At 29.6% G+C, this 19,919-nt stretch overlaps 1 protein-coding gene across 1 annotated transcript in view; it reads right to left on the bottom strand.

The window, feature by feature from the left end:
• Positions 1–19,074, bottom strand: part of LOC148280064 (neuropeptide CCHamide-2-like) — a 67,750-nt gene extending 48,676 nt beyond the window's left edge. Inside the window, exons 1-2 of the mRNA XM_088228980.1 lie at positions 19,038–19,074; positions 12,616–12,715 (exon numbers count right to left, since the gene is read on the bottom strand). Of these exons, the coding sequence (XP_088085106.1) occupies positions 12,616–12,706 (91 nt within the window). The 5' untranslated portion in view covers positions 12,707–12,715; positions 19,038–19,074. The remainder of the gene's footprint in view (positions 1–12,615; positions 12,716–19,037) is intronic.
• Between the last annotated feature and the right edge of the window lie 845 nt (positions 19,075–19,919).

Here is a 19,919-nt window from a genome sequence, read left to right as displayed (position 1 = left end):
ATAAATTATATTTTTCGCTAAACAAAACACGTATTCTGGTTTTGACTGTTTGCTCAAACTTCTTAAAACTGGCAAACCCGATAAAACAAAAGTATTTATTGCATCATATCAAAATGGAAAAATAGAACAAAAGGCATTAGCAAACAATTGGTGGATTGAGATTCGTAATAATATTTGTTTTCAATACTTACATTCTGTAAAAGATTTATTCAATGGGAAAATAAGAATTTGTTGTGGAAGACAAAATTAACAGTTCAGAGCGGAATTGTTAACGCGACCCTAATGTATGGTAAATGAAAAAAAATAATGAACGTAGGCGGATTGTCATCAAAATGAAATATGGTAAAACTATCTACCATTTTGGGGTCTGTGCAGTATGTAATGCTGAGAATCAAATAATCGACAAAATTAAGAAATCTCTCGGCATCCCTATGGGGAAAAAGCGTAATGTTTAGTTTTAATTTTTGCTTACAAACTTAAATGTTTTATTTGTTTATTTATATAATACGCTCAGAGGATATTTACGGTATTTAAAGCTTCAAAAGGAATTCACACAAAATATTGAATTTACAAAATCTAAATATAACAAAGGAACAGTTTAATATGTTAATGATTTACATATTTTGTAATTTTTTTTTATACAATATGGTTAAAGTATTATAAAAAAATCATTATCACATGGGCGGAGATGTGTATTTTAAATGATGTGTCGTGCCGGTAAAACCAATTTATGAATTTAAAGAGTTTCCTACACTCATAGCACTAGATTAGAAAATACGGTTTTCCAGGTCGTTCTCCGACTTAATTCGGAGAATAAACATTAAATTGCGCTATTTCAAGATTCTTCAAATATCTCCCGATGACGAATTTAGATGTAATTCACAAAAAAAATCTAAAAATAAGAAAATGGACAAAAAAACTACATTCTTAATTTTATTTAGTTGATATATATTGATATTAATAACATATCTTTAACTTCCTATAAAAATGAAATTTCCAAAATTAATTCAAGTTATGGTGTTACGCCTTGAATCCGCAGCCTATATTATGCAGGTTATGTGCAGTTCTGTATGTAGGCACATAATAAATGTACACTGTATGGTCAACTTTAGTTGTATAATTTATTATAATGTGCAACTGTGTGACCAATATTCTAAAGAAGATATATTTTTAATAATACGTATTTCATTTACATTTACATTTCTAGTAATATTATAAGTTTTGTATGATTAGTTATTTTACGTTATGTATAATTTTTATGTGACAACATTTACAATAACAATATTATGGAGATGCCCCTAATTGGACTTTATGATATGTATTTATTGTATCATTGTATCTTATAAATTTATAAATGTCTGTTGGCTTTACAATGAAATAAAAATAAAAAATTTAAAAAAATATTCTTTAAACAACTATAAAAATATTCTAGAACCTTCATTGCAAATGACATTTATAATTTTATCTAACTGTACCTATTGAACTTGACTTCTTTTTGCTCCAATAACTAAGTATTATTATTTTACTATTTTATAACATTTACATATTACAACAGAAATGAAGAACATTTAAGAGAAGGTTATATGGAAGTCTAGGCATGTACAGGGCTTATGACCTGTCATTGGCTGATTTTAGTGGCTACTTTACACACTGTGTAACATTCACCATTTTGCCCATATTTGAACATCTATATTCCTTCAATGCTTTCATCTGTTGATGTTTGTGAAGTCAAAGAGAGAGTAGATGTCTAGATTTTTATATTACCTTCTCTTAAATGTTCTTCATCTCTGTTGTAATATGTTAATGTTGGCAGCTCCCCAGGGAGTTGAATCTGAACTCAAAATATTGTTTATCACATTAATTTTGTGTGGCATTTTTTTTGTCCCTTGTTATGTGTGCCTATAATATACATATTTTTGTAATGTAGGGTAGGGTACATAAATGTTTTGAATAAATGAATTGAAAATATGTGTTTTTAAAACAAACCATTTTAAAAAATCGGGTCTAACAAATAAGTCTCTGTAAGTAATTAAGATAATAAAACATGTACCTATAAATAAACATATTTGATTAACTTTATTCTGCAGAACTGAAAGAAACGTAAATTCACTTGGGGAAGAAATATTGAAATATTAAATTTAAGACTATTAGCTGATTTACTTTCCTAAGCATTCAAGGTCGGGTTGATTACAAAAGTATTTATTAGCAAGAGTTATTTAGCACCTGTTTACGTGACATTTTTTCTATATTTGGGGTCATAATCCAAATTTTTACAACATTTTAATCTAAAAGCGATGTAAAAAGCTTTAAGCTTTGAATTCTCGGTAAAATAATAGGTATTGTGACTGTTGTAGGCAGCCCGCAATGCGTTGATGGATCCCGGAAATTACACAAAAGCTCTTTTTACAAAGCTTTTTCCAGTATTGATAATAAGTTCTAAGCCCGTATGGTTGTTATAAAATAACTATAAATAAGTAATTGAATTAAACTTCTGCGAAGCCTACGCTAACGTTCATTAGAGTTTTCTTTTTCTTACAAAACTTTATTAAACTCTGAAAATGTAAAAGGGTTGTTATTTCAGGTTCTTGTTTTTGTGAAAGAGTTGTTGGATTCATTGGAATCGATTGATTTATGATTGATGAGTTAATTTATTATTAAGAAGTATTTTTCAAAATATTAAATGATGGCCCAATTATATGAAAATGTTTTACATGAAGTTTTTTTTACAGAAAACAAAGAGCGTATGAATAATTGATTTATTTTATTCTGATGTTCATATTATTGAAGGCTTAGTGCTTTTTTCACGCACGAAAGGTACCGGGTTTGATTCCCAAAAAAAAAAACACAAATTTTACATAGAATTTTTCTCAAACCTGGATGTACTGTATTGTAATTTACCACTGTAATTAAACCTCTCGGCTTGTTGTGGTGTAAAATCAATTAATAAATACTATCGATTATCATTTTTTTTTATCTCGAAAACACATACATAATTTTATATACTATTCCTAAGAAGTGATTGGAGAAAACTCACTTAGAGACAACCATATAACGATATTATTTTTAAGACGAAATAAAAATTATGATACTTGTACGCATGTTTACTTCAAAATAAATATATGCGTTCTTATGATTTACAAATTTATTTCAATTTTGAGGGCTATTTGTACGATGAGTTACTACGAGTTGTAAACAATTTAAATAATTCGCTATCAGAAAATTGAAATCAAGTTTTTTTTGCACCACAACGGGCCTTGAGGTCAAATTACAGTGGTAAATTACCCGTACACCTAGGCTTGAAAACATTTAATGTTGGTGTTCTCATCGGGAATCAAACCTGAAACCTTCCTGATGTGAGTTTTGGATGTAAGTCAAGTGTCTTAACCGCTATACCACGGAGGCCGCTTTACTTGAAAGTTAAAGTAAAGTGGGGTTCAAGCCTTGGGACTCTGATTCGTAAGTGCATAACAGTAACCACGGGACCGCAACCCGATTCTATCATAAATTGACAACTTAATCGAAAAAATAAATACCAACCGATTTTTTAATTTAAAGCTAAAAATTATCAGAAATTACATACCTACATAAATAAAATCAGATTAGAAAAAATTAATACCAAAAACAGGCTAGTCAATTGATTTCGCTATTCCAGTGGTGAGCGCGTTTGCTCACCATGCTTGAGGTCCATGGATCGATTCCCGGGAAGGTAAAAATAAAATATTTAGGGGCTATGTATAGCGTGTGAGCTCGCCAATAAATGACAGTAAAAATTTTATTGTCTTTGAATTTCCTAGAGTTTTAACCATCGAAAAAAAATAAGATTGCAATTAAAATCAACAGACAATGGAAATTTGATGTGTATTATTTTAATAGATTGTTTATAACAGAAAAATACATAGAGAAATATGCATTTTTATTTTTTGTAATAAAAACTGTCTAGTAAATTCGAATAAATAAAAATACGCTTTATATTAACAATATTAATTAAAATGCAAAAATAACATTGAATACTTGAAAAATAAATATTACTGAGTGTTACAAACATAATTTAAAAAACGGATAGCGATTAAAAGTAAAAACTATCTTTAGTTTAATTCTTATAGCGATAAATACATAAACATTATAAAACAGGAATTATACAAATACAAAAATAATATTGTAACTAGGCGGCTACCTACACGGTTAAATTTCGAAACACCACGCAATTTCTTATCTCGGCTACGCTGTGTAAAATGAAAAAAAATATTTAAATTAATAATTTCACCACGTCATGAAGTCGCCCCTGGGTAGCGCCTGCTAACGTCAATCAACAAAAATATCCTCGTTTTAATTACAATATTTCGGCTACGCCATGAATCTCTTTTTTTAAATAATTTCTCACGTCACAAAGTCACCCCTGGGTAGCGCCTGCTAACGTCAATCAACAAAAACATCCTCGTTTTAATTACAATATTTCGGCTACGCCATGAATCTCTTTTTTTAAATAATTTCTCACGTCACAAAGTCGCCCCTGGGTAGCGCCTGCTAACGTCAATCAACAAAAACATCCTCGTTTTTATAACAGTATTTCGGCTACGCCATGAATTTCTTATAAAAAATGTCAAAACGTCACAAAGCCACTCTCTGAGTGTCGCTACTGACATCATTTACAAAAACATAATTATTTGTGCTTTTTTTCAGGTACGCAATATTTTTTTTAAATACACCTACCTAACCGATAAAATACTATTAGTAATTAAACCAAGGTGTGCTTTAAAGTTCCGTATGGCCAAATAATATTATTTATTATTAGAATATTATTGAAATGTAGTTCAAGCATTGCTGCATTCACGTTGCTTTACTTCTGAGAGCTCAACTGCTATGTTTTTTTATGGTTATGTTAATGTCATCTGTCATGTATTGGCGAGCTCACAGGCTATACTTACGCCATATTTAGTGTTTTTTGAAACCATATTTTTCATAGTTCCCACCTGGGGGATAAAGAAAATAAAATATATAATAGCCTAGTCCAAGAGAATCTGGACGAGAGTTTTGGACTCGACTAATAATTTAATATCCTCTAATGAACATGTACTTACATCACTGATTATTTATTATGGTATAATAATCGATATTAGAATAAACACAAGTTTGTTTTATGATAAAAACGTAATATATTAATCTCCGAGTATCTTTATATAATAAATATGATAAGAATATTGTTGATGTAAATTACTTTTGATAGCTGTTTTGATTAAGTTTATATTTAAATTTGTTGGAGTTTTAAATAAACATAGAAGAGACTCACAGAAAAAATTATTCACAATATATTGCAAAAAGTTATGATTATTCAAAATTTTGAAATAATAATGTACCATAAATTTTTCGGTGGTTTTACCATTGTTTTTACTGATAAAACAGTGAATATTTGAACATCAACAAGTGATTCTTTGAATTTACATATTCTGTAAACACAAAATGTTATCTTTTAATTAATTAGTATTTAGGCAGGAATAATGGTGGTAATTTATCGGTGTTTATTTGTAAAAAAATGTGTAAATATTAAATATAAAGAACTCGGTTTTGCAAGAACATTTTTCTAAGGTTTTCGTCTGGTTTTGTGCTTCACCAACAAAACTTCGTACCGAGGCATGACTTACGTCATCGCGTGATATTTAAATATTATTTTAAATAATGAATGCCTCGCTTAAAGAGCGATTTATTTCTTCTTCTTAATTTTAACTTGGTAAAATATCGCATCATGAAAATACTAGAGTAATCCATCATCATCATCATCATCATTTACTTATCCGCATCTAAAGGCACAAGTTACTGATTACGTAGTCAGATTAAAAAATATTGTTAGTTCTTTTCAATCCGAGGGTGGACCGCACACAATGCCTAGATGCATGCAGTTTTGTAACGCGTTGCAGATGACCTTATTGATAAGAATAAAATTTTATTCAAATTGCAAGTATAGTTATATACCATACTGTTACGATTTACATTGTCTATAAGAACGCTCAAGCTTCCTTACAATTAACGCAACCTATCTTTTCATATGACTATGGCGAACGCATGCGTTGTAGACCTTTTTCTAAACCTTTTCTTTGACGTGTTGCAAGATGTCATCCCTGACAAAATTATATGAACGGGTTGCAAGATGTTGCGTACGTAAATTTATATTATATTGAATCATTTGATCCATTGTCTCGACTTAATTTTGATTTTTTTGAAACATTCAAAACTCTTTTCATTACTTACCTAACTTTTTTTATAAAATTAACTTATTTTTTCTTTCTGATTTATTATGTCAAATATACAACACTTCTGTACACAGTAACTTAAAATTTGCTTCCGTTGTGTGGAGCACACAATACATAACAAACCTAGAAAGGATTGAAAATGTTCAACGAAAATATTTAAAATACCCATATTATAAAAACATTAAAACCCTTTGCACTTACAGTCAATCTGCTAAATAAAATTGATTTTTTGCCCTTAAAAATAGACGCACTTCATCTGAATTACGCTCTTTATATAAATTATTAAATGATAAAGTAGACTCTTTTAACCTTCTCTCCAAAACTAACCTTAATGTCCCCTTTCGCGTGACGAGAAATAAGTATTTATTCCATCTGCCAATCTGTAGCACTAACTAAGTACAATACTATTTTGAGTTTGTCCAAATTTTTGTTGACAAGGACTGGATTCAACTCCCTGGGGAGCAGTTTATATTAACATATTACAACAGAGATGAAGAACATTTAAGAGAAGGTAATATAGAAGTCCAGGCATCTACAGGACTTATGACCTGCCAATGGCTGGTTTAAGTGGCCACTTTACACACTGTGTAACATTAACCATTCTGCCTATATTTGAACATCTATACTCCTTCAATTCTTTCATCTGTTGATGTTTGTGACGTTAAAAGCTATTACCTTCTCTTAAATGTTCTTCATCTCTGTTGAAATATGTTAATATGTACAATACTCTTTTCTCTATCGTTCTTGCTGTAACTTTAATGCTTTTTTTCTTCATCTATTGATATATTTAACACACCCCTTAATTTGTTTAAACATAAATTAAGACTCATTCTTTCTGGCTGCGATATGATCCCACTTGCTATTTAATGATGCTCACACTTAGACTCATCTAAACAATTAATCCCACACAAATACACCTCTACACTTACTCTCATACAAATACAAATAAACACAGCCTTTTGTTGTAGCAAAATTTAATATGTATAATTTTTATTTAGAAACTTCGCTGGTTTGTCTTTAAGCCGTATCTTTTGAATGTTATTATATCATTGTCGACTGTTTATTTCTGTAAAAAAAAATAAAAAAATCATCACGCCAGGTTTAAATAAAATTAGCTGCGCATTATTTTTTTTTCCAATTTCAAACTAAAATTAATTTAATTGACTAAAATAACATTTCAAATAAGATAAAATATGTAAGCCGTTATTTTGGGACACTATATTAAAACAGGAACCCTTGAGCAATGGTTCGACATAATTAAGGTATAATACTGTCCAATGGCTAGAGTTATTGTTTCTCAAACATACTTTCACTGATGTGAAAGATATCGATCTCCAAAGTGAAAATGTTCATATGCCTAACTCTCTTCCAATCGGCAAACCAAAGGTGGGTTGGTCCTGGAAGCCGGGAGGTAAAACAGTCTGCGCTGACGCTGTCGGAGATAACCACCAGAAACATAAAAATTGAAGCTCTCTAAAATAGCCGAGTTCTCAACAAAACCCCTTATCAGTCTGAAAAAGTGGGAAGGCGTGAGCCCAACCCTTTTAAGTTGCACACTGTTGGTTACACATATTTTATTAATGAAATCAAAATATGGATTCAAAGTAGTAAGGAACGACTTTCCATTAATTACCTCGTCGCAAAATCTATAATAAACATGACGACATTACAAGCAAGAAACCATTTATGAGTCTACTTTGGAATCATTGTCTTCAACAATCCGCGGTTAACCATTTAAGTGCCATAAGCGCGTTGATCCGTTTTTCAAAAAAAAAAATAGCGCATAAAGACGCGTGTCTTTGTACGCGCTTTACGCATCGAGGTCAACGAGGCACACGCAGAGTCATCTGTTAGAAGCTTGATGAAATACTAGGACACGGGAAATTATTAAAACAATCTACATGACAGGGCAGCGGTTAAAATGATAGTTTCTAAAAATTTCCTCTATGTTCGCGTCCTTTTCGGAAACTGCCATGCAATACCTCGCGGCACAGAAAAAGCTTATTTTCGTCAATTAAAATTTAAGTTTATAACTTAAAAGTCTGCATTATATTTTTAATATTTTATTATTTTTAAAATAAAGAATACAGAATTGTTAAGGCAAAAAAATATTCAGGGTTGCAAGGCTATTATAATATATTTGTAATTAAATTCTGTATCTGATAAGGAAATATTTTATTTCATAATTCACATCCTCAATACTCGCTGTAGTTATTCTGATTTTCCATCGACACCTCTCATGTTTTGGCTACTGTAGCTAGCTGATAATGAATTGAGGTTCGTGTCTTGAGATTTGATAACAGAAAGTTATTTGTATTTTTTATTAAATGGTTTAATCCTTTGCATAAATATGCGTTGCATTCTTATTGAATAAGAAAGTAAAAACGCTTTGTTTCTAACAACTTAATATTTATTTAGTTACCCGACGGTTTCAAAGCTACACTAGCTTTCTAATCAAGGTTTTTTTAAGTAATTACATTTATCGTTTTTTACAATTTTAACCGTGTCTACAAAATACTAAAACTAATACATATGGAGGTAATAGGTCAGGTCTTTGTGCCACATAGTATTTTGTGTTTGTGGTATGAAGTTAGAGGGGAGGGTGGTAAAAATTAGACAGCAGTGCACTGTTTATTGGAAATATTGTATTCTAGATAAAAAAAATTGTAAGATTCCTGGGTTGTTTTTTTTTATTTAGTGAATATCCTTTAAACTTCTATTTGAGAGGCTTGTCAGCAGATGGGAAAGACAGAATATGGAAGAATCTTTTATGGGTTTTTTTTTGCAACTGGCGGGAATCGAATCCGCGACGCCAGTTTTATTGTAAGTCATCTAACCACTGCGCCAGGGCGCTTGTCTAATTTAAATGTTTTTTTTTCAACGTGTAAAACTCTTGACTCATTGTCTTTATCAAAATTATGGTAATTTTTGAAATTATGTAATAAATAACCACAAAGTAATTGCTTCAAATATTAAATTTAGGAATATTAGCTTTCTTATTAAGTATCCAAATATTTTAATTTCAGGCAATTATTTTTTGTCATAAATAATCTTGGTGCGGTAGAATGGGGTTACCAAGGACCCCCTGATTCGGAGTACGCCACACTACCAAGGGATCACGAAACGTCTCTGTGAAGTCTCAACGTTATTTTTTTCTTGGTCTGACTTATGTACGAAGAACTATCTCAAGCAAAAGAGAACTTGATCTGTCGCTGGACGATAAGCAAGGTTGTGTTTGTAGAGCTCCTAATTAAATGACACCTGTGCGCCAGAGTGTATTTTGTGTCAGAGTCCCTATAATCATATTAGGTGTCAGCTTAAGTTGTGTCCTTTCTTTGTGTAAAATGCATTTTAGTTCTTTCCACTTTTATACTAATATGTAAAGATGATATTTTTGATACTTTTCTTTTTCTTCTAAAAATCATTTATATATTTTTTGCTACTTCTTTGTAAAATACATGTCTGTCTTTATTTGTATACATGTATATAAAACAAGTAAAAGCCTAAAAGGCTTTTAAATAAATAAATAAATAGCATCTTCATTCTACACTGCGCAAATAACGCGAGCAGATTTGGCAGCTTCATTTTCTTGATTGTACACGAACAGAAGATGGTGTCGTAAATAATCACATTCGTATATTTGACATTTCACTTTGAAGGCATGTTATCAAATAAAATAACATTTGTAACGTAAAAGATTTTTTTCTTTCGAATGTCGTTTAACTTTTACCGCCTTGTTTTATTTTCGATGAACATTGTTCAATTTGAAAAAAAATACCATAAAACTTTTGTTAAAACCTGGATACGAAAAAAGGGTATTCCAGATTGACAGGTGTTTCAATATTTTAACTAAGTCTTGGCATTTATAAGGCTTTTGACTTAGCATTGGCTAAAACAGGCTATCAATTTACACTATGCAATATTTATATTTCATAAACTTTTCCATCTGTTGTGTGGTGAAGTGAGAGAACCGAAAATTTTATTGATGTAACGTAGATTTCATCTGATTATTTTACTTATTAGAAATGCCAGAAATCATTGTTCTATTTTCATACTTTTTTCAGAACAGCTAGTTCAATCAAAAATATTTTAAGTATTTTCCAATGTATTAAGACAAGTTCTAGATTTCACTTGAGTATTGAAATAATTCTGATGAATCTCACATACTTCAATTTTCATTCACAAAATTATAAAAGGGTTGAATCATATAAACAAGATAATAAAATTTATCCAACAATGCCATATATACAAAACAAGAGCTAAAAAATTAAGATTTCTAATGACCAGAAAACCAGTCTTAAAACTCATTGTACAGGGGTTAAATACTGTGCAATGAATAACCCAAAGATATGAAAGACAAGAAAACGCTTGAAACATTTCAAATCAATTTGAAAAAAATAATTCTTTAATAATTCTGATATAAATTGTAAAAAAATATTTTAGTTAAATATGTCATGAACTTACTTAATAAAGCGTAAATGAAATCCATTAATGTTTGTATTTTTTCTTCAGAAAAATATGTAGATTAATGGAAATATTATGGATGTTTGAACATAGGCAAACTAGTGAATGTTAAACAGTGTGTTTAGTGATTATTTAAACTCGTCAATTACAGGTTCTAAACCGCTCAAGTGTCTAAATTTTTATGTTTGCTTAAAATTGTTATTTAATCTTATCTTTTGTTGTAGCGTTCAATGCATTTAAAGGAAATTTAACCAAAATAGCGCTATACAAATCATACAACTAATAGAGTTTAGTTTAGATTGTGTTGTTAAAGGTTTGTAATTTTCTAAAAGCCAAATGTTTTTCTTTATTCTATACTGGTTGTAATATAAACAACCCTTGATAACTGTAAACTTATGAGGAGGGTTTGCTTGTCTTCAACTAAACATTCAACATTATTTGTTGTGTTAAATATTTATTTTATTGCTTTGCCTTTTCAAACAACCATATAGGGGTAGTTTCTAAAACCACTTTTAAGAAACTTCTTTCTTTAACGTTTTCCGGCGGACAACTTCTAAGATGAAGTGATCTGAAGATCTTTTAAATGAAGTCGTAAACACCTATTTGCTAGTTCTTTGCAACATAAATAGACAAAACGCTAGTGAAAACTTTTTAAATAATATTTATTTTCATTTTAAAAGGTAATAACAAAAATGTTCTTCCGAAATAAAAATTAAGTTTCCAAGTTAGTACAAAATTGCCTATAATAAAATGATTTTCAAAACGCGTGCTCTAAAATTAATACTCAATGCTAGTTCTTAAGTTTTTGAAAATATTTCACATTGTTTATGTTCGTTTACATACTCTACTCAATTAAAATATTATTATTCTTAGAATGTCTTAAATTTTGCAATTTTTTAAGGTTTACTGATACTAATTTATGCACTCTTAATTTTTCAAGACAAAATTGATATTTCTTCACATACAAATACCCGCATCCTCACTTTCACACCCTAATACATACCCTCATACACACACACAGACCATCACCCCCCTCACTCACCATCCATATTTCTCATACACAAACAAATTCTTATTCTATACCTAATTAATTATGTAAAATGTATTTTTGTGGATATCTGATATTGGTTTACATATATTTGATGTATCTGTTGATAATCCAAATAAATAATAAAATAAATAAAATAAAAAAGTGTGTTTTATTATTAATATTCTATCTTTAGCGTAAACATCTTTTGTAATAAAGTGTAAATGACACAGCGTAAAATGTTCAAGATATGCAATATAAATTTTTTTATTTTTAAATTGTTTGTGTTCGTATATAAATACCAATTGAAAAGTACGCGGCAAAAATTCGCTAGTCAAAAAAATAATTCATTATATATATAATGAAGAATTTAAACCTTATTTGTGGCACACTGTTTGTCACGTCGAGCTGATTATGCCTAACTAATTTCGACAAAATCGATGTTTCATTGTTACGTTTTCCACACACCGAAATCGAACTAATATCGTTTTTCTTTTTGAAAGAGTATTAAAATAAAATTTTCTGAGTTTTATTTTTTTTTTTTCCGGTTTTCAAAATTATTTACAATATTTTTATACCGTACGTACGTCCAAATACGGCGGATAAAACTGTGCGATAATAAAGGTTTTTGGATGGTTCTAGTTTATTAAACAATCGACCAAAAAATCAGAATAATCGAGACACACCAATTGTAAATATATATATATATATATTGTGTCTAATAATTTACTAGTAGGAAAATGCAGTTGTATCCTCTTAAGGTACTATTATTATGAGCGTTATATTTTTCCTGTAGGATATGGAACCTTATCAAATACGAATAAAATTAGACGTAAAAACAGTACTATAATTTTGAAAATTATTGATTTTTCTACTTACGTTTTGCGTCTGTTTGCTTTACAATGGCTATAGAGCAAAGTATCGCCAGGATGAGAGCAGCATGCTTCATGGTGCTACAGAAGTTTGCCATTGTAAGTATCTGCAAAAAAACACGTTTTTTTATTATATTTTTATTTATATACGACAAAAAACAATAACAGCACCAATTAATTGATATCATTCGTAAATCCAAATTTAAATCAAAACGGGCACAGAAAGTTCAAAGTAAATTTTTTTGCTGTCTTGATTTTTATACGAGTATAACATTATAAAATCATACAGTTTGTTATTACTACTACTAAAACCACCACACATATATATCCTGGAATACATTTCTTGCTTCTTCCACATGCCCTTGGTTTTTCCCTCTTTCTTGGATATCCTCGTCTCACGATACCGTTCATTTTCGTCTTATATACTTGTTTTACCATTATTTCTTCGTCATTCATTCTCTATGACCAAACCATCTCAGAGACCCTTTCTTATTCTTATCAAATACAGTTTTTTATAATATTTATTAAACCAACTAGTCAAAGAAGTAGAATTATTAAAAATTAATTTTAGGCTCTTGATATTAAATGAAACACTAATACGAGTCTACATTAAAAAATATTTAAAAAATTCTTGATTTAAATTTTTTTCGCCTTATTAGAACATTCTTTTAAAAATGCCATAATAAATCGAAACTCTTATCAGTAGTAGATTAAATATTAATATTCTAACGTAAAGTTCTACAAAATAAACGGTAAATAAATAGAACTGGGTTGTGGTCTTGTGGTTGTATTGTAGACTCACGGGCCAAAAGTCTAAGGTTCAAATCTACTCTACCGCAACTCGATTTCCATTTTTCCAGCACAAGTTATCTACGACTTTAAGGAAATGGTCATTAAAATGAAAATATTTGAGTAAAAAATAAGAACTCATGTATTTCTTTTCTTTTAAAAATTAATAATGAAAAAAATGTGTTTTCAGGTGTTTGCTGAAAGAAATATTTCAGTAGTTCACTCAAATCATATCGATCGTTAAAATAAATTTTCTCCCGTTTGATTCACGACTATGATAATTTGCTAATTGCAATCGACGAGATTATGACGCCAAAAAACTTGTATAAAATTTTTAATGCATGGGTCATTTTTGTTTTGTTTATAGTAATATGGTTATATAAATAATCATACAGGTTTTTACATTGATTTCGTTACTTTAAAGCAGTACCTTTCCTTAAACGAGACTAGCTCCCTTTTTTGGGGAGTGGCTTCCACTGTTTCAGGTTTTTAGTGCATTTGTACTTAAATCATTGAATTTAAAAAAAGATATTGCGAATGTTATTCGATGATACAAAAGACATATACATATACAATATATATAAATACATCATCATCATCTTTCCATGTTCACTCCCTAGTTGGAGCATATGGTGTCCACGAAACCCCTTTAGGCATTTCTGTCGGCTGCCAGCTCTTGTGCATTCTGCCAAGTAAGGTTCGCAACCCGTAGTTCTGACATAAACAGTCAGCAGTGGGCGCCCAGGAAGTCGAGAACCTGATGCCTTGTAAAGTAGGCAAGCGTGGTTAAGGCTCTCAGGAGGCATCCGCAGTACCTGGCTAAGCCAACTGTGTCGCCCCCGCTTGATGACAGTTGTAATCGGAGTTTGCTACGTCAATCCTTACAAAGTCAAACAACCGCACACCCCAAGATTCTCCTGAGACATAATTCTTAAAACTCAGTATTTTGCTGTTTTGGGAGAAGAAGTTTATTGGAGAAATTAATGTCATTTTGTATTCCGTTGACAAATTTTATAGACAAAACTTTTTTGAAAGTACAATATCATCTTTTAATTTCATCAATGTCAACATCTTAATTAAATTTAAGCACAAATCAACAGTATTTGATTTAAAGTGAGTTTAATAAGAACTTTTCCAAAATTTCTACATGTAGGTTCTGCAATTTAGATGAGAAAACACCTATACACATTGTATGTGAATGTGATGTTTTACATCATTTTATTTTATTTGGGAATTCAACAGTTCTACATACATATTTAAATAAACAAAGATGCAGTGTATAAACTCAGAACTAATGACAGATTTCCACAAAGTATACAAAGTTAGTAAAGAAAATATATTACATATCAAATAAATACATGTAAGTTTATACATATAAAAATGTTATTTTCATGTATTCGGTAAATATTTTTCAATAATCAAAAAAAAAAAATTATATTTTTTAAGAACAGAAAGTTATTGTAAATTGGGCGGGATTAGGACGAGAATGCTTGAAGAGAGGATAAGGAAGGGAAGAGAGATGTCCATATTTATTATTATAATGTCTACTAAAATACATAATGCATTTTTAGTTTAAATTTTAAATCTGACAGAGTGATGTTTGTGTAATTTGAATCTTTAAATTTTGTATTGTACACTGAAAAAGTCCTATGAAAATAAGCATTTTTAACATACGAAGTTTTACTTAAAATAAGTCTCATTATCGGGGGACCACTAGTTAAACCTGATGAGGTTAAAGAGTTCACCGCTAACCTATTAGTCCGATATTTTACGGATCTGGGCTTGCAGGGGGAGATTTAGCAAAATGAGTATTCTCGCTTTCCACACGGTAGCCAGGCTCTTTATAGACCCGAGCTTGGAGGGCTATAACAATTTACGGGGACCTGTCACAATAGATCTTCACAGGTCGCAGTGACGTCAGGAGCTTGTATAGTACTAACCCCCACCCTTAATAATAAGAGTTTAATTTATACTTTTTCCTTATGTTTAACTTTTCATTTGGAAATGACCACCAATTATCACAATCGATAAATATGAAGGTTTTAACACCTGTTATTTTTTAAATCTTATTTAAAACATTGAGCCTGCAGTCTGATGAAAAGTACGGAAATCATACAATTTTGCCATTTTCAAGTGGCATTTTTTCATAATCTCGCCATTAAAAAAACCTTATAAAAAATATTTTTAAAAAAAATGTATTTCTGATTTTACAAAAAATCTTAAATGTTTAATATAACAAAATTATAATTATTTTTCGATCGGTAGACAATAAGGCTTTTTTAAATTTAGACTAACTATTGGTACTTATATAAAAACAAAGTATTTTAGGAAAATTTGTTCTATTTGTTTATGTGTATTACTTAGTTTATTTAAAAAAAATCATTAATAAGTTTTTTTTTCTTGTGTATCGAAATTTATTTTCATAATATTTTCTATATTTCTAATTTATCTTTTTTGTCATGAACCTTCTTTATCGTATAACTATTCTTAAACTTAGAGGGGGGAGTCAGTGCTATGCAAGCTCTTGACGTCACTGCGACCAGTGAAGATCTATAGTGATGAGTTGGGTTGAGTTGAGTCTTTTAATAAAATAAAATAAGCAAAAGCGAAAATGCAAAAAAATGTATACCTTTTAAAATAAATTTACAATTCAAAGTTAAATAAAATGTATTTAAAAAATCAAACCTGTGCCATAGCAGGAAATTAAATTATTTTTCAATTATGTCACCCTTTTCATAAAGGCATTAGATTGATTTTAAATTCAGCATTAAAAACTTATTAATATTCTAGTGATATTTTGTGAATATAATTGTAAATTTTGTAAACACGTTGAATAATTTACGGCCATGTTTGAGCTCGTTAATAATGTGAGGTGAAAGGGTTTTAACCACATTATTTTTAGTTTTTGCAAATGTTCCTTAAAAAAGTACTGGACAAGTTCTATAAAGCCTAGATTAACATATTGTGATCCGATAAAATAGAGTCATAACTCAAAGAACTCAGATTTTTTGTTAAACGTACAGATTAAATTATAGAAAAACAGTTTTAATCAAAAAAAAATATTACTAGCTTTACGATTCATCCGCTTGATGGCTGGATGACGCATTTACACTTATTTGAACGCCGCGCCGTTCTCAAACAGTGTCATATTTTAACTACTGTTTTTCTTTGACAAACAAGATTTCTTTAAACAAAATTTATAGCTTTTTTTAAACAGCTCCAAATATATATGAAACATCGACATTGCTTTAAAGAGTGAAAAAAACTCATCGAAAAATCCGTGGTTTTAAGATTAGTACCTAACGTGTTTATTTAATTTTTAAGCTCTCCTGGATATCCTGCTTTTTTGAATTATTACGATTTCATCGAATGTGCGATATTTCTTTCTCCAAAATGTTCTCCATCTCCGTTTAAACACATAAAAAGGGTTTTATTTTCATATTTACATGATTTTTCCATTTTTTGATTCAAAAATTGTAATTAATTTTAATTTAGTTGGATAATTGCCCAATAAATTTACATTTGTTGATTGGACCAACAAAATACATGTACCTGCCTTAAATCAAATTTAAAAAAGTAGAAATCAAGAAGATTTGGATTGGGTTGTGGTACCGTGGATAGCGTTGCAGACTTACGAGATCAGAGGTCCGAGGTTCGAACCCCATTTTACCCTAACCTGATTTCCATTTTCTAATAGTGAGTTATTTACAACACCAAAATTGAAGTATTTTGGTTAATTTTTATTTTTAATTAATATTTTATGTGTTTAAAAAATATTTTTATATCCGAATCCAGGCGGAAAAAATACAGTTCTACGTGAGAAATAGATCAATGACTATGGGCGAGTGTTTTCGACTCGATTAGGTCAAAATCCTGAATAAAGGAGTCGGACGGAGAATAAGTCGGCTTTGTAGTATAATGGTTGACCCTAGGATTGATTCCTCGCAAGGTCGACATGAAATATCCGCTTAAAAAATGTTTTTATTCTGCAATATGTGATTGTCCCTGTACAGGATCTAAAACGTAAGATGTAAAAACGTGATCATCGTCAATCTTTTAGGCGGTTATTTCGCTGTCCATTTACTTTACTCAAAATGTTTTTAATTATGAAAGCAGGCGTAAAAACAAATATTTAAAATATAAAGTGTTAAACCCGTTTTCCAGAACTGAAATCATTGGAAAAATCTCGACTATGAAAAAAATATTTAAGCTCTTTTACCAAAACAGAATTTTAAAATATAAATGTTTTAACTTGGGCATATAATAGTGATTACTTAAACCAGCCGATGGCAGATCATGAGCTCTGTAAATGCCTACTCTTATATTTCACTACCTCGAACAAGTTTGATTCGTGTTGAAAATAATTGAAAAATAATTATGACAAAAATTATACAAAAACCCCAAAAAAGAATTTACTGTTTCATGAGCATTGTTGTTGCCTTTCCGCACCCAATAGTGCATAGGCTACTGCATTAGAACACCAACCGTAGCATATCTTATGCCACAGATTTCAGTCCAGAGACTATGAAGTATTCTAGTATCTAACATAGAACATTTTTAGTTACGAGACAATTTTCAAATAATTATCTAAAAAACTCTGTTTTATATCGTTTTGTTGTCCAACCTGAATAATTATGCGCCAATTGGATTATTTATGTTTTCGTGGTTTTTATGTTGAGTAAAGATATTTATTCCAATTAAATAATCAGAAGACCAAATTATTAAATATAAATTTAAATGTTTAATATTAATTTATGTTAATTTATTTCAATTATTCAAAGTTGAGAAATCATAAAACAGATGCCTAAATATTTTTTTAAATAAAAAAAATAAAACTGTGTTGACTAATAATAAAGAAGTTATATTATTACCCGTATATTTAATTAAAATCCATAGAAAATAGCTATTTTTTTTATTCAAATTCTTTATAACGTTAAGTAACTTTCCAATATTTAAATGCGAATTAGATTTTTTTTTTGTTATTTGTATTATTAAAGGCTTTAATTGTTTGCTTTGAAATGAATAGTTTGCACATTTAACATAACATCGTTGCCCTGCAATATCTGTCAAGTTTTTTTTTAATATTACAATTTTTTTCTAATAACAAAAGTTAACGTATTTTTCAAAATAAAATAAAATATTTTTCCTTTTTTTAATGTCATAACAAAATGATATTGCCAACGCAACTACGATATTCAACTTATTAATAATATAAATTAAAATTTATAGTTTTTTTACATATTAAAGTAATTTATGCTGATGCAAAAAATGGCTTTACCGTAAATGAACAAATGATAACAATATTAAATCAGAGAGCTTCAATCTTAATCAGAAATAAAATTAAAAAAGAAATGTGTACGACTTTTAAGATCTACAATATGTAATTTAGATTTAATCTCTTTAGGGTCTCAAAATTTTCAAATCTTTATGAAAAGTTAGAAACACTTAAGTTTTATTTTATTGATAAATAAATGTTTATTTAAAAACGAACAAAATTTTTACTTCAGTCTTATTTTTCTTACAAACGTTTTTTTTTAAATACGGTTACTTATAAATTACCGAAATTATAAAGTTAAATTGTTAATCACCACTTATTTTTTTTTATTTTCTGTCAGATATATAAAGTTGAGTTTGACTTACCGGTATTATTCGTAGGGGCAACTTGACTCGGGGCCTTCCAGAGTTGCAATGGAAGGAAAACGGATCTCATTCGCCTTTTGTATGATGCCTTGTGCCTCCCCATACTACTTACCCGTGCGTTTGATAGAGACAACGAATAAAAACTCCTCATTTCTCTCTCTCTAGCAGAAACTTTAACCCTTGCGCAAACAGGTATGCAAATGATAGAACGTTCACCAAAAAGCATCGATTCATTAAACCACAAATTAAAACATCGCTCAAATGAAACACATCATTTTAATATTATGTTTGAAAAGTAAAATAAGTTAATGCAGTGATTAAAAAGTATTTTTTTGTTTTTTAAAAATGAAAATAATTTGTTTCAAATTAATTTGTTTGGCTAATATTTGGAAGGAAATCATATTTTTGTTTCATATGTTTCCTTTACTTTACCGGTACGTAGTGGTATTTTTTAAAGTTATATATTTTAAAGGAAAATATTAATTAAAGCAAGTTTTTAATTGACATAATTTTAAGACTGTTTCTTAATGAAATATATTTTTCTAGCTCATTTAATTTTTTTACAGTTAAATTGTGAATGCGAGGCTTTTTGACCATTCGTAAGAGGAAACGTGGTATGAATTTTCTTCATACAAACGTACTTCCGAATTTTCTCCCTGGGTTATGGCACTAGAGCAGTGATTTTTAAACACACTTTAGATATTTACTATTGGCGTATCTCTATTGTTTTGTTTTTTCTGGGTAAATGGTTTATTATGGGAGCTAGAACCACCCAAACACCTCTAAAAGCGCCCAGTTTAAACTGCCGTCTTCGGACGTAAGGTAACTGTGAAAAGTAGTTGACAGTGATATAGTAGTTGACTTTTTCTAGTTAAATACAAT

The sequence above is a fragment of the Micrasema longulum genome, unplaced genomic scaffold (genome assembly GCF_059751315.1).
Source record: "Micrasema longulum isolate JH-2025_06_02 unplaced genomic scaffold, ASM5975131v1 h1tg000621l, whole genome shotgun sequence".
Taxonomy (NCBI): Eukaryota; Metazoa; Arthropoda; class Insecta; order Trichoptera; family Brachycentridae; genus Micrasema; species Micrasema longulum.
This window is presented reverse-complemented; position numbering and strand designations above follow the sequence as displayed.